Genomic DNA, 13,534 nt, shown 5'->3' with positions numbered 1-13,534 from the left:
TTAAAGCTAAAAAATGCTCTCGAGCTCTTGACAAGAGGTAAACACAGTCTCCTAGTAACTTTTCTTGTTGCAACTGAGGTGCTTTGTCTTTCTTCTCATTTATTTATGTGTTGTGGGTTTCTTGTTTTCATGCTTCTGTAGAGATTTATAAAGGCAAAACCAAGTCCAAATGAGGTGGAGAGCTTTGCCTGTAAGAGAGAGATGAGCACAGCGCTAGGAATAAGCTCCTGGGTCTTTAGCAGTCCCTGCCCATGGTAGTTGGATTCTCCAAGTTGAGTTTCTGGGAGCTTGTCTGTCCCCCACTGGTATCTGTTTGTGTGAGAGATGGCTCCCCTGGCCTGCTTCCTCTCCTACTTTATCTCCTGGGAACTTGTTGTTAGATCACTGAGTTGTGTCCAACTCTTTGTGACCCCATGGGCTGCAGCTCACCAGGCTTCCCTGTCCTTCACTATCTCCAGAGCTTGCTTATATTCATGTCCGTCGCGTCAGTGATACTATCTAACCACCTCATCATCTGCTGCCCCCTTCTCCTCCTGCCTTCAATCTTTCCCAGCATCAGGGTCTTTTCCAAAGAGTCAGTTCTTCACATCAGGTGGTCAAGGCACTGGAGCTTTGGCTTAAGCATCAGTCCTTCCAATGAATATTCAGGACTGATTTCCTTTAGGATTAATTGCTTTGATCTCCTTGCAGGCCAAGGGACTCTAAGGAGTCTTCTCCTGGGCCCTAAAACATTTCATTTCCGGTCCCTGAACCAACCATAGGCCCACCCTGATCATCTATCCTGAGACTCAACCCCTTAGTTAGGCACACTACTCTCTTGTCCCTCCTGGATCTGCCTATAGTTTTCAGTTCTGGATCCAGTTTTTAAATCAGCAGCCACTTTTAGCCTTTCTCCACCACACAGCCTAGAAGAAACAAATTCTTGTTCCTGGAAGTGCTCCAGCTCTGACTCATACCTGCACTTCTGTGGCTAAAGTCTCCATAGATACTTTCAATGAATGATCCCACGAATCATTCTGATGGGGACTACGAAGAGCCGCCCCTCCTTGCTGAATACTCACCATGTCCTCAGGCCGCAGCAGCTGCAGTTGCCCGGGAGGGCTGGCCTTTCTCTCCCCTACGCGAGCTCGTCTCTGTCAGATGTTCTCCACCTTACCTCCCAGTCTCTTCTTCAAGATGCACCTTAAATCTTCCCTCCAGTATGGTTGGAGAATTACGGGGGGCTTTTCCAGGCATCTTTTTCTTTTTATTTCCATGGTACTCTGGACATACCTCTATTAACATACCTATCCCCATCTAATTGCAGATTTATAAATACATACTTTATGCATACTTTATTTATATATCTGGCTCTGCATCTGGCTTGTGAACAGGGAGCAGAAACTTTTTATCTTTGAATCTCTACTATGATGCTTAATGGTCAATAAATACTTGTTGAATTCATGCTTGCATACAATCATTAATTAATGAATAATGGATGGTTAAACAAATGGCTGGAATAAAGGATGGATAGATGGTTGGAAGGCTGGCTGGATATTGAGAGAATGGAGGGGGTAGAAAAGCTGAATAAGTGATTGTGTGGACTATTACTTTTTAAAAATAACATTGGAAGGATATTCATAAATGATGAACTTATATGTGGAATTTTATGACTTTTGATTGCCAATGAGTCTAGCACAAACTCCATTTTCCTTCATATTCCTATCATAAATCTGTATAAGTTTTGTTACTATACTGCACCTATACTGCATACTATATATATAGTATAGTATATTCTATACCGTACTGTGGACAATTCTGAAAGAGATGGGAATACCAGACCACCTGATCTGCCTCTTGAGAAATTTGTATGCAGGTCAGGAAGCAACAGTTAGAACTGGACATGGAACAACAGACCGGTTCCAAATAGGAAAAGGAGTACGTCAAGGCTGTATATTGTCACCCTGTTTATTTAACTTCTATGCAGAGTACATCATGAGAAATGCTGGGCTGGAAGAAGCACAAGCTAGAATCAAGATTGCCGGGAGAAATATCAATAACCTCAGATATGCAGATGATACCACCCTTATGGCAGAAAGTGAAGAGCAACTCAAAAGCCTCTTGATGAAAGTGAAAGTGGAGAGTGAAAAAGTTGGCTTAAAGCTCAACATTCAGAAAATGAAGATCATGGCATCCGGTCCCATCACTTCATGGGAAATAGATGGGGAAACAGTGGAAACAGTGGCAGACTTTATTTTTTGGGGCTCCAAAATCACTGCAGATGGTGACAGCAGCCATGAAATTAAAAGACGCTTACTCCTTGGAAGGAAAGTTATGACCAACCTAGATAGCATATTGAAAAGCAGAGACATTACTTTGCCAACAAAGGTTTGTCTAGTCAAGGCTATGGTTTTTCCTGTGGTCATGTATGGATGTGAGAGTTGGACTGTGAAGAAGGCTGAGCGCCGAAGAATTGATGCTTTTGAACTGTGGTGTTGGAGAAGACTCTTGAGAGTCCCTTGAGCTGCAAGGAGATGCAACCAGTCCATTCTGAAGGAGATCAGCCCTGGGATTTCTTTGGAAGGAATGATGCTAAAGCTGAAACTCCAGTACTTCGCCACCTCATGCAAAGAGTTGACTCATTGGCAAAGACTCTGATGCTGGGAGGGATTGGGGGCAGGAGGAGAAGGGGATGACAGAGAATGAGATGGCTGGATGGCATCACTGACTCGATGGACATGAGTCTCAGTGAACTCCGGGAGTTGGTGATGGACAGGGAGGCCTGGCGTGCTGGGATCCATGGGGTCGCAAAGAGTCGGACATGACTGAGTGACTGATCTGAACAGAACTGAACTGATACTGCACCTCTTCAAAGAGTCTTGAAAATAAAGTGAAAGTTGCTCAGTCATGTCCAACTCTTTGTGACTCCATGGACTCTACAGTTCACAGAATTCTCCAGGCCAGAATACAGGAGTGGGTAGCCTTTCCCTTCTCCAGGGGATCTTCCAACCCAGGGATCAAACCCAGTTCTCCCGTATTGCAGGCAGATTCTTTACCAGCTGAGCCACAAGGGAAGCTCTCGAAGAGTCTTGAGTTGGTTTTAATTCAGCGTTCTTTAAACTCTGAGAGACATAATGAGATTTAAAGAATGCACAGCAAAGCAGAGACTGACTTCCTTTCAACTCCTACCCACTTGATTTACCCTGATGTGTGGCTACCAGGTCCCTTTAGTTTCTTCATCAAAGATTGGAAATGATTATTTATTTTAAAGGGTTGATAGAGTAAAATTATTTGAAATACACATATTTATACAATCTCTTTCATCTCTTCCTCTCTTGCTCAACGGTCATCTCTCTCTATCATCTGTCTATATATCTATCTATTATCTATCTCTTTGCATGTGTTGTTATGTCTTGCTTGAAATATCCCCAGAAGAACCTTGTGGACATAAAAGTATTGTTACCCCTCTTTAGTCATCAAAGATTAACACCTATAAACACACATAAGGATTTGTTCAAAGCATAGAGGGCCTGCACAGGTGAAAGCTGGACTTCAGAGTCTCTGCTGCTGCCTGGGATGTTGCTGTTTGTTGTTGTTTGGTCGCTCAGTCGTGTCCGATTCTTTTCGACCCCATGGATGTTGCCCACCAGGCTCCTCTGTCCATGGGATTCTCCAGGCAAGAATACCGGAGTGGGTTGCCCTTTCCTTTTCCAGGGGATCTTCCTGACCCAGGGAGAGAACCTAAGCCTTCTGCACCTCCTGCATTGGCAGGTGGCTTCTTTACCACTGAGCCAGCGTGGAAGCCCACGTTGTTTGTTACCAGTGCTAAACTGTGATTTTTTAGAGCCGTGGCATCATTGCACAGTCTAGAGTCTCAGCTGTCAATGGGCGTGGGCTGACTCAAACGTAGGTAGAATAGGTTTTATTCTGAATGCCAACTCCATATCAGTTTGTAACAGCTGGTTGGAGTTCTGCGTGGAGAAGGATTGCGAGGCCCTAAGATGCAGTTGCTCAGTGATGTCAGCCATGAATCTGGGACCTCCTATACATATTTTTCATATAGTTTCCATCTCTGTTCTAAGACGACAAAAGGTGTTCGTCATGATAGGTGTTCATGCTGGCTTGTCCACTGAGTCATCATAATGATTCATGAGATTACTCATGAAAAAAGTGTCTGCACAGATTTTGAAGTTTCTGGAAGCTGATTTTTGAACCAAACTTCCTCCTTAGTTGAGTGAGGTTAATAAAATGTAGAGAGAGCCACGAGGAAGGCTAAGTGTAACGTCATTACCCATTTGAGTTATTTTCCCTCAAGGAGAGATGCTTGTTTCACTCTCCAGGGTGAACCACCTGCTGCCAAGGAAGGGTGGTTTCTCAAGCAGCCGTGGTTAGTAGTATGTTGTATTGAAAAGCAAAAGCCTTCACTTCTATACAGGTGCAAATACAATCAGATTAGCTTTATTTTAAGCTTTGATTACATTCTAGTTAATAAGAATATACTACAGTAAGCCGGTTTAACAGTCCAGCAAAATGCATTTCATTTTAGAACTGAGCATTGGAAGCCTTGGCAAATGCTGGGAGATTACTTAGTAGAGTTAGGTACGAGGCGTCTGTGAAGGGGACTGGCTAACCCTCATGGATTCCAGTGCCGAAGGCTCAGGAGCCGTCTCAAAGGCCTAGAAATGTGGTTGTAGAGACCACACACAATTCCATTCTGGCGTTCCCCCTGCTTCCTCCTCACTATTCGTCTTTCCTTTCTTCTGCTAAGAAGCACAATTTACCGACCTAAATCACACTCTAGGCATATCGGTTTGGTAATTTGGACAAAAAAATCAGCCTTGCAGATAAATATATGGTCGCCTTGCCTGTTGGAACCTTAGAGCCGAATTCCAGTGATATCCGTGTCCTCTGCCATCGGCTGTACAGTCGCACTGGCTGTTTGCAGGGTGGAGTCTGTATCAGCTTCTAGCACTTGTGTGCTGAGCTGAGGTCTCAACACGGGGGATGTGAAGCATGAGAGAAGTAGTGGCTGCCCTTCCACATCTGGTCACTAAATCTGCCGGCTTCTCCAACTTGTTGGGTTTATTCTGTCTCTAAAACTGTACCTGGACCTGGGTCATTGTGCCAAAGAGATGCTTCCAGGGAGACAGGTGAAGTACAATCACTAATAAAGGAGGTTAATTCCTCATCCCCACTGTCTTAAGTCGGTCTGGTTAATTTCTAATACTACAGCCCCCAAAGGGTTAAAGTCAGGGCCGTTGGTTCCTCCCGTTCGGGCCATGGTGTGACGCCTCCTAAAAAAAGCACTATAAAACTACATTATTTAATAGATCTGAGATTGCACCTGCTTTCGTATCTCGTCTTCGGGGATTAAGTTCCCCGCAAATGCAATTTGTTAATATGGAGCCACCTCTTCTCACAACGTAAATCTGTGAAATTTGGCAGGCGGTCGCTTTGCCGCAGGTGCAAGATGGAAGACCTTTCCCTGGCTTTGCCAAGAAGAAAAATGATGCTGCACTCAATTCCTGGGGAAAATATTCTGATATGGAGGCTAAAACCTGATTCCAAGAAAGGGGAATAGAATTCTAGGGCCCAAATCATGTCCTTCCCTCCCATTTGGGGAGTATGTGATCCCCAAAAGGCTGAGTAGGGGGATGAGAAGCCCTGTTTTACATGAGGCCACGTATTGAGCAAATCCCCAGGCAAGGGAAGTCCTCTGATGTTGGAGCTGCAGCCATTTGAGATGATAAATGATGACTTTTACTCTTATGAGCTCCGAGAGCCTAATTAGGGCTTAATTAAAGCTAATGCTCAGAATCCTTTGGAAGGTGGGCTGATTAAAAACTACCTTGCGCATTGAATAGCCACACTGAAAAGCGTGTCTTTGAAATACACGCCGTCACCACTCTGGGAGCCTATCCAGTCCTGTCCAGGGCTTCACAGCTAAGTTAAAGCAAGAGCTGACTATTTTTGCATTAGAACTTCCTCAGCCAAGACTACAAGAGCCAGGTGCCTGGGTCCAGCTCGGCCCCCCGTGCGTCTACATCGAAGGTCGTCTCTGAATCTGCAAGTCCAGCTCGCCGTACACGTGCCTCAGGGAGTCGCTGGTCAGGCTGGCGATCAGCTTCCGGGGGCCGGAGACCCAGGGCCGACACAGCTCTTCCCACTGCACGGTGGAGTTGGGCCGGATTTCCCTGAAAGGATGGAAGAGGCAGGAAAGGTTTTACTCCCGAGAGGCAGATCGCGTTTCCCACTGTGAAGGTCTGGGTCACTGGCGCTCTTTCTCTCACTTGATGGTGATTGGAAGACAGAAGGGCCTGGTCAGCCGGTTTCCCAGTCACCACCCGATCAGGGCTCCTATCTGAGGCTCGGTCAGCCACAGCCCCATGGGTCATGGTTCCTTCCGCTTGGATGCATCTGCCTGCCTCCTGGTGGACGTGGCCCATGCCGAGAACCCCCAAGCCTCTGCAGTAGCCTCATAAACATGCTCTCAGTTCATGTGGGGGCTAAAGGTCCCTCCTGGGATCAGACTTCTATCTGAATCCACAGCTTCCTATACTGAGGTCGTGATGCTCTTCACTCGTTCTGGCCCATCCCCTTGGGACAGACCTGTTCTTGGGCTTGGGATCTGGCCCGCCCTGTTATTCTCGACCCTGCCTCACCCAGCGTGGGTCACCTGCCCACGCACCTTCCTGCTGTGTGTTTGTCATCTGTGGCCGGTGACCTGGGAAATGCTCTGAGGCTTGGGGGCGTCTCTCTCTGGGGCTCCTCTAGGCATTGGTTTTGAGAATCTCGGTGTCTCCATTAATCTGGCATTTGTTCTTTAGAAATGTGGCTATATACATGATCTCACTGAGTTACAGAAAAGCCATATTATGTGACCAGTGCACACATATAGCCTACATATGGGAGAATTTTTCCAACTCGGTAAATTGATTTTATGATTGAAGCTTTGAAACACACTGACCTCACCATGGGCTTCTTCACCTGTAAACGGTGGGCACTGTGAAATATTGAAGAGGATGTGGAGAGGGTGAGCGAGCTGGTACTCATGTTGCACTTGGAACGATGGCAAGATATGGCTAAATGCCACATATTAGATATATGCTGCTGCTGCCGTGTAATTACTGTTTTACTATTTACCATCAGCTTTGGTCATCGTTTGCAATGCCTGAGCTCTCTGTAACATAACTGAGGATGGTTCTCCCTGCCTGGATGCAGAGAAACAGTTCTCTACCCTTAATTTAAATAGGCGTTTCAATACGAATATAGGTTTTTAGATATTTGTTTCTCAAGAGCAAACCCTGATTCATTCATTCCCTTTTCCTTTGTTTCCCCCAAGTGATCCATCAGGAACATTTTGTAAAATAGCTGTCTGGTTTAAAGATCTGGCCAACGGCCACAGAAGGAAGGTAACTCTCTCAAACAGAAACTGTACCCCCGAGCTTTACTTCATTGAATGAATTGTTGAACGTTAGTCGCTCAGTCGTATGCGACTCTTTGCAACCCCATGGACTGTAGCCCGCCAGGCTCCTCTGTTCGTGGGATTTCCCAGGCAAGAATAGTGGAGTGGGTTCATTATTTGCTCTAATTCATCAGCTCGCCCCCATAATGGTATTCATCCATGTACCCATGCTTGCTCCTGAGTATCATCCAAGATACCCACAAAGAGACACATCCATGTCGAAGTATGCATTTTCCTACAGATAAAGGCCTGCATGCAGAAAGAAAAGCATCATCTCCCCATCTGGGTGAGTGGAGTAATACTGGAAGAGCCCTGTATTCCCAGGGATACGTGTGGTGATAAATGATTCTCAGTAATGTGCTGAGCTATCAGGATGTGCCGGCCATTTATCATCCTGAACGCAGGCGGGCTTAAGGGATTATGATTACAGTAAGCTGCAACTGCCTTGCTCGTCCTCCTCGTGTCCAGCCCCCTGTCCTACTTGAGAGACTCAAAATCTCAAACCACAGCCCAAAGTCGGGGAACTTTCCTCTTAAGATAACTTACTGAACCTGATCATTTTTTAAAGAGAAAAAAAAATATGCATCTGGAAGAGGAATTATTTGATGTTCTGGAATTATCAAGAGCAGAAACTTGACAGCTGTGGGTCTCAGGGGGCAGCACCTCTGAGCATCCAAGGATGGCAGGAGGAAGCACAGAGAGAGCGGTAAGGTGAATCGTCTCGGAGTAGAGTCAGCTGTGCCAAGTGGGCCATGGACAAGGCACCACCTATTCCCCGTTCAGCTCCCTGCTCGCTAGCACCCACCTACCAGAGCCTCTGCTTGGAGCTCCAGACTCCCTGCCGCCTAGGGCCCTGGCAGGGGTGTGGATGCCGAGTGGAGTGGGCACTCCCTTGACTATTCAAGGTGTGTATCTGAGGAAAGAATACAGCCCTGTGAAGGGTTCTGGTTGGTCCCAAAGAATTGCACTTGAAGGGTCCAAGTTGTTACACGGACCTGCCACTCTTTGATCAGGTTTTCACAGGACAGGGTACACAGCTGTGTATCAGTCGTCTGACAAGATGGACGTGGGTGCTGGCTGGCTCCTGTCTTGCTTGTGAAGGTGTGAGGAGGAGGAATCAGGAGGAAACAGGGAAAGCAGTGGTCTCCCTAAAGTCCCAAGCCCAGCCTAGATCATAAAACACTTCCTGTGTTAACTTATTTCCAATTCCTGGCAGTCTCTGAGAAACAGAGCTTCCCTTGCTTTGCAGAGATCCACCCTCTGGACCTGTATCCCCACGAGAGACTGTGGACCAGGCTCTGTTACTGATGTGCTGGAGATCTGTGTGTTGAAGCGATTACTGATGGAGCCTAAGGCAGAGTGTGGGTGGGACACTGCCTTGCGTCCACCATGTAGGGAATGGCCTCCTCCGTCCTTGCCCCAATTCAGCTCCTTTTACCCTTCCCCAATGTCAGGTATTAACCATAAGCAATGCACCTGGACTTCCCAGGTGGCTCAGTGAGAAGAAAGAATCTGCCTGCCAACGCAGGAGACCCAGGAGACAGGGATTAGAGTGCTGGGGTGGGAAGATCCCCTGGAGGAGGGCATGGCTACCCCCTCCAGTATTCTTGCCTGGAAAGTCCCATGGAAGAGGAGCCTGGTGGGCCACAGTCCACAGGGTGGCAAAGAGTGAGACACGACTGAGCGCACACGCACCCCTAACGGCCCTGGACACTCAGCCCCCCGAGTCGGTGTCTCGCCAGCGCTGGGCCTCTGCTCGCCGCGGGGCCACCTTTTCCTCTAATGCACAGGTTGCCTCTTTCCTTGCGTTGGCTTGCGACCAAGGTGGGATTCTTGCACAGCCACGGTGTCAAGGTGGCAGGAGGTTCTGGTACCCTCAGATGAAGCTTGTGGGGTTACTGCTGGAGGAGGAAAAATTGGCTCCAGCAGGGGGCTGCTTTGAAGAAGAAACGTGTTTCACTTCGCCTGAGCGATTCTTGCATCTGAGTCGAGTGGGAAGGTGTGAGAACGGGTGAGCGAGACTGTCGTTTCTGACGAAAGTGGGGCACGCTCCTCTGACCTCTTCCGCTAGCTGGAGTTGATTTCTAATTTAATTCCTTTTTTTTTTTTTTCCCCGGCAGCTTCCCTATTAGCATAGAAGTGTTGTTATATTTTGTGCTTGTGGTTTTTTTTTTTTAATTAAAGCACTCAAACTATTTTCTCTGTTGTTTCTTGCATCTGCCGGCATCAGGCCCCTCTTAAATGCTCAGATGCAGAAGCTGTGAGTGCTGTGATTCGACAGAAATGCAGTCTTCAGGGGGCACATCGTCTTAAAGATGTCTCAGAGAGGGTGAAGGAGGGCCTTGCTCTTGTCTTACAGACTCAGAGTCCTCCACAAAGGGAGCTGGGGAAATTCCTAACGTATCTGGGTCGTAAGGCGGTTTCCACATACCTCCCCCTCTTTCTCTGTGCCTTAGAAGGTCATCCCACAGGAAATACGCTGGACTGATGGATGCTGACGGGGCCTTATTTGCGGTAGAAATGAAAGTGATAAACCTCCGAGATTGGGGTCCATTCTGGGTGTCACACTTTAAGAGGAGCCCTGACAAATTGGAGGATGTACGTGAGGGAGGGAGTTGAAACTGCATTAGGGGTAAGGGGAATGAAGCTGGGGAGGAGTAGAGAAGATGCGGGAAGATCAGACAGCGGTTTGCAGACATTTGCAAGCCATCAGGTGGGAGACAAATGTACCTTCTTCTCTGTACGGGTCCAGGTGACAGACTAGGCCCACTGGTGGGACTGAAAGGTGGAATTGTTTTCCAGCCACTAGAACTATCTGACCATGGAATGGGCTGTCTTGTCTGTGACACTCTTTGTCACTAGAAGTCACAGAAGCTGAGAGCTGTAGGCACAGTCTGACGGTGTGAGGTGTGCCAAAAGCAGACCTTCAAGCAACGGGCCTGGAACGGCTGTTGGTCCCCTAAACAGGAAACCAAGTCTAGAATTCTCCGCTGTTGTTCAGTCGTGTCTGACTCTTTGTGACCTCATGGACTGCAGCAGCCCAGGCTCCTCTGTCCTCCACTCTCTCCTGGAGTTTGCTCAAATTCATGCCCATTGAGTTGGTGATGCTATCTAATCATCTCATCCTCTGCCACCCCCTTCTCCTTTCACCTTCGATCTTTCCCAGCATCAGGGTCTTTCCCGGCATCAGAATTCTCTAGGCTCACCTTTTTTTTCTACTGAAAGCAACAATTCTAGAGAGTGCTCGGATTGGTAAGATCTTGGAGTAGGGTTGGAAAGAAAGGACTCCTGCCAGGGTCCTAACTCATGACACCTGACTCATAGTGGGTACCCTGTAAATACTAGAAGAACAAGGCAGTTTGCAAAACTCTTGACTTTGGGGATCTGGAATCAGCCATCCTACTTCTGGATGCAGACTTATTTCTACACACTGTACAACTTGGGACAAACCAGTCAGTCTCTCAAAGCTTCAGGTTTCTCCACTGCCAAAGGGAGCTAATAATAGTACCCACCTCATTAGAGTGGTTTTAAGAATTGATGGTGCTGGTCAAACCAACACCCCAAGCCCCAGAGACTTGTAAATAAGGAGGGAGCAGCTTCTCAGACATGTTCACCGGGGCTAGATGTGAGTTGGGAAAAGATGGAGAAAGAGGAACGTCCCACGGTCCTACCCCAGGTCCCCACCTCCCCCAGTGCTCACCGGAACATCTTCCTCAAGGGTTTCGTCACTCCGGGACCATCCAGGCGGATCCAGACATTGCGAAGCGTCTCTTTTAAAGGATTGGTGAACTCAACCGTCACCACCATGTCGGAACCCACGACCTGAGCACCACGGACCTGAGGAGTGAGTTGGAGAAGAAAGAAGCATGTTAGCCGCACACAAAGCCTCTTTCTGCACCCTTACATCTTTACCCATCTTTGCTTTTCCTTCTGTTTTACAGTGTGGCCATTTTTTGGCAAAGGAGCCAATGTGATGAGGATATTGCTTTGACTGGGGGATACTTGTTGAGAAAAAGACGGAAAATTGCTAATTAGAATCACAGTCTTTTCCTCATTGTGAAAACCACCCTAATTAGAGTTCAGGTTATCAACCTCGGCCACTGACTGTTCCCGGCAGCAGGAGGTGGAAGTGCATTCAGGGTAGCAACAGCTTTCTGCGGCCAGGGAGGACAGGTGGACTCTGTTCCTGGAAAGGGTTCAGGTTTCCTGCCAGGACGGGAGGGATCCCCGAGTTCAAGAGGAAGAAAACGCTCCTGGAGGTACTTGAGAAAGAAATACATCCAAGGAGGGAATCCTCATCATTGAAGAAGAGGAATCTGAATGCTAAAATAGGCAAAAAAAGACTTTTCCTCCCCAGTCTGGATATCTGAAGCTAGAAGGCTGTTTGGGGTGAGTTTACGTATCACAAGCCTCAGATGTACCGGGTGTGTTCCAGACGTGTACGCACTGCTATATTCAAAATGGAGAACCAACAAGGACCTCCGGTACAGCACCGGAAGCTCTGCTCAATGCTATGTGGCAGCCTGGATGGGAGGGAGTTTGGGGGAGAATGGATGCATGTACATGACATGTACGTACACGTATGTACATACATGTCATGTACATGTATGGCTGAAAGCCCCTTCGCTGCTCACCTGAAAGCATCACAACATTGTTAACTGGCTACATGTCAATACAGAATAAAAAGTTTAAAAAACAGAAGCACTGGGTATGCGGCAAAGCGGCCAGAGTTCAATGACAGCTTCGGGCCTTACTAGCTGTGAGGTCTTGTAAGGTCTCAACCTTTCTGAGACTCAGTTTTCTGAAACAAGGTGGATGTTCCTATGGGGTAATTGTTGTAGAACACTATTATTAGGGTTGCTATTAGTATTATTTCGGTCCTTATGCTATTCACGATGTATAATACTGCACGCTTGGGACTATCTGCTTTCCCAGCACTGACACCAGGTGCTAGGAAACGGCTAGGAGCATTTGTTTGTTGGTTTCGGGGCTTGGTATGCCAGACAGATGGATCTGTGCAAACTCTGAATTACTGGGGAACAAGATAATAAAACTAGTCCTTCCCTCTTAGGAAAGGATCAGGATGAGACAATACATATAAAGCAGCTAACGCAATGGCTGGCTCAAGACAGTACAGGCTCAACTACATCATTTGGATTAGCAATACTTGGGGTATTTTCCTTTATTCACTTCGTTTTAGCCCACTTTCAACTCCAGCATCTAGCTGGTGTCCAGTAAATATGTGCTGTATTAAATCGACTGCTTAAAAAGGAAATGTATTGGTTGTTTGAGTTTTCCATGTAGCAACCCAGCTATTATACTACATTATTTCTTTAAGCAGTGCATGACATAGGAAAAGTCAAATGGAAATGAGCCTTGCTAGAACAGAGAGAAAAAGGAGGGACTTTGCCCCAAGAAGATTCTCCCTTATTGACTCTGCTGCTGCTGCTGCTAAGTTGCTTCAGTTGTGTCAGACTCTGTGCAACCCCATAGATGGCAGCCCACTAGGCTCCTCTGTCCCTGGGATTCTGCAGGCAAGAATACTGGAGTGGGTTGCCATTTCCTTCTCCAATGCATTAAAGTGAAAAGTGAAAGTGAAGTCGCTCAGTCTAGTGAGTAGTAATAGTGAAAGTGTTAGTCGTTCAGTCATGTACGGCTCTTCTGTGACCCCATGGACTGTAGCCTGCCAGGCTCCTCTGTCCATGGAAATTCTCAGGCAAGGATCCTGGAGTGAGTTGCCATTCCTTTCTCCAGGGGATCTTCCCAACCCAGGGGTTGAACCTGGGAGACTCTAGAATGAAGGGTAAAACCTTATGACTTTACTCTTTGGGACACATTGATAACTAAAACTATAACTAAAAATCTATAAGAAAAAGGAAAATTATAGCCAATTGTCCATGGTTATTACTGTCAAATCTCGACCCCCTAAGGTGGGATGGGTGGAGAGCTGGAAAGAGGAGTCAGGGGTGGAGCAGGCGTGGATGACGGTGGAGAGGACAGCAGGTGGTGTCACCTACGAAGCAAGGACTGTGTGCCAAGCAGTGTCTCCTGAGTGGTCCTCAACCTGGCGTGCACAGCAGAATGCAAAGC

General features: G+C 47.2%; 1 protein-coding gene across 1 annotated transcript in view; it reads right to left on the bottom strand.

Moving 5' to 3' along the window:
- Positions 1-4,421: 4,421 nt before the first annotated feature.
- Positions 4,422-13,534, bottom strand: part of F13A1 (coagulation factor XIII A chain) — a 143,905-nt gene continuing 134,792 nt past the window's right edge. The window contains exons 14-15 of the mRNA XM_061398934.1: positions 11,145-11,281; positions 4,422-6,173 (exon numbers count right to left, since the gene is read on the bottom strand). Coding sequence (XP_061254918.1) covers positions 6,020-6,173; positions 11,145-11,281 — 291 coding nt within the window. The 3' untranslated portion in view covers positions 4,422-6,019. The remainder of the gene's footprint in view (positions 6,174-11,144; positions 11,282-13,534) is intronic.

Source organism: Bos javanicus, chromosome 23 (assembly GCF_032452875.1).
Source record: "Bos javanicus breed banteng chromosome 23, ARS-OSU_banteng_1.0, whole genome shotgun sequence".
Lineage (NCBI taxonomy): Eukaryota > Metazoa > Chordata > Mammalia > Artiodactyla > Bovidae > Bos > Bos javanicus.
This window is presented reverse-complemented; position numbering and strand designations above follow the sequence as displayed.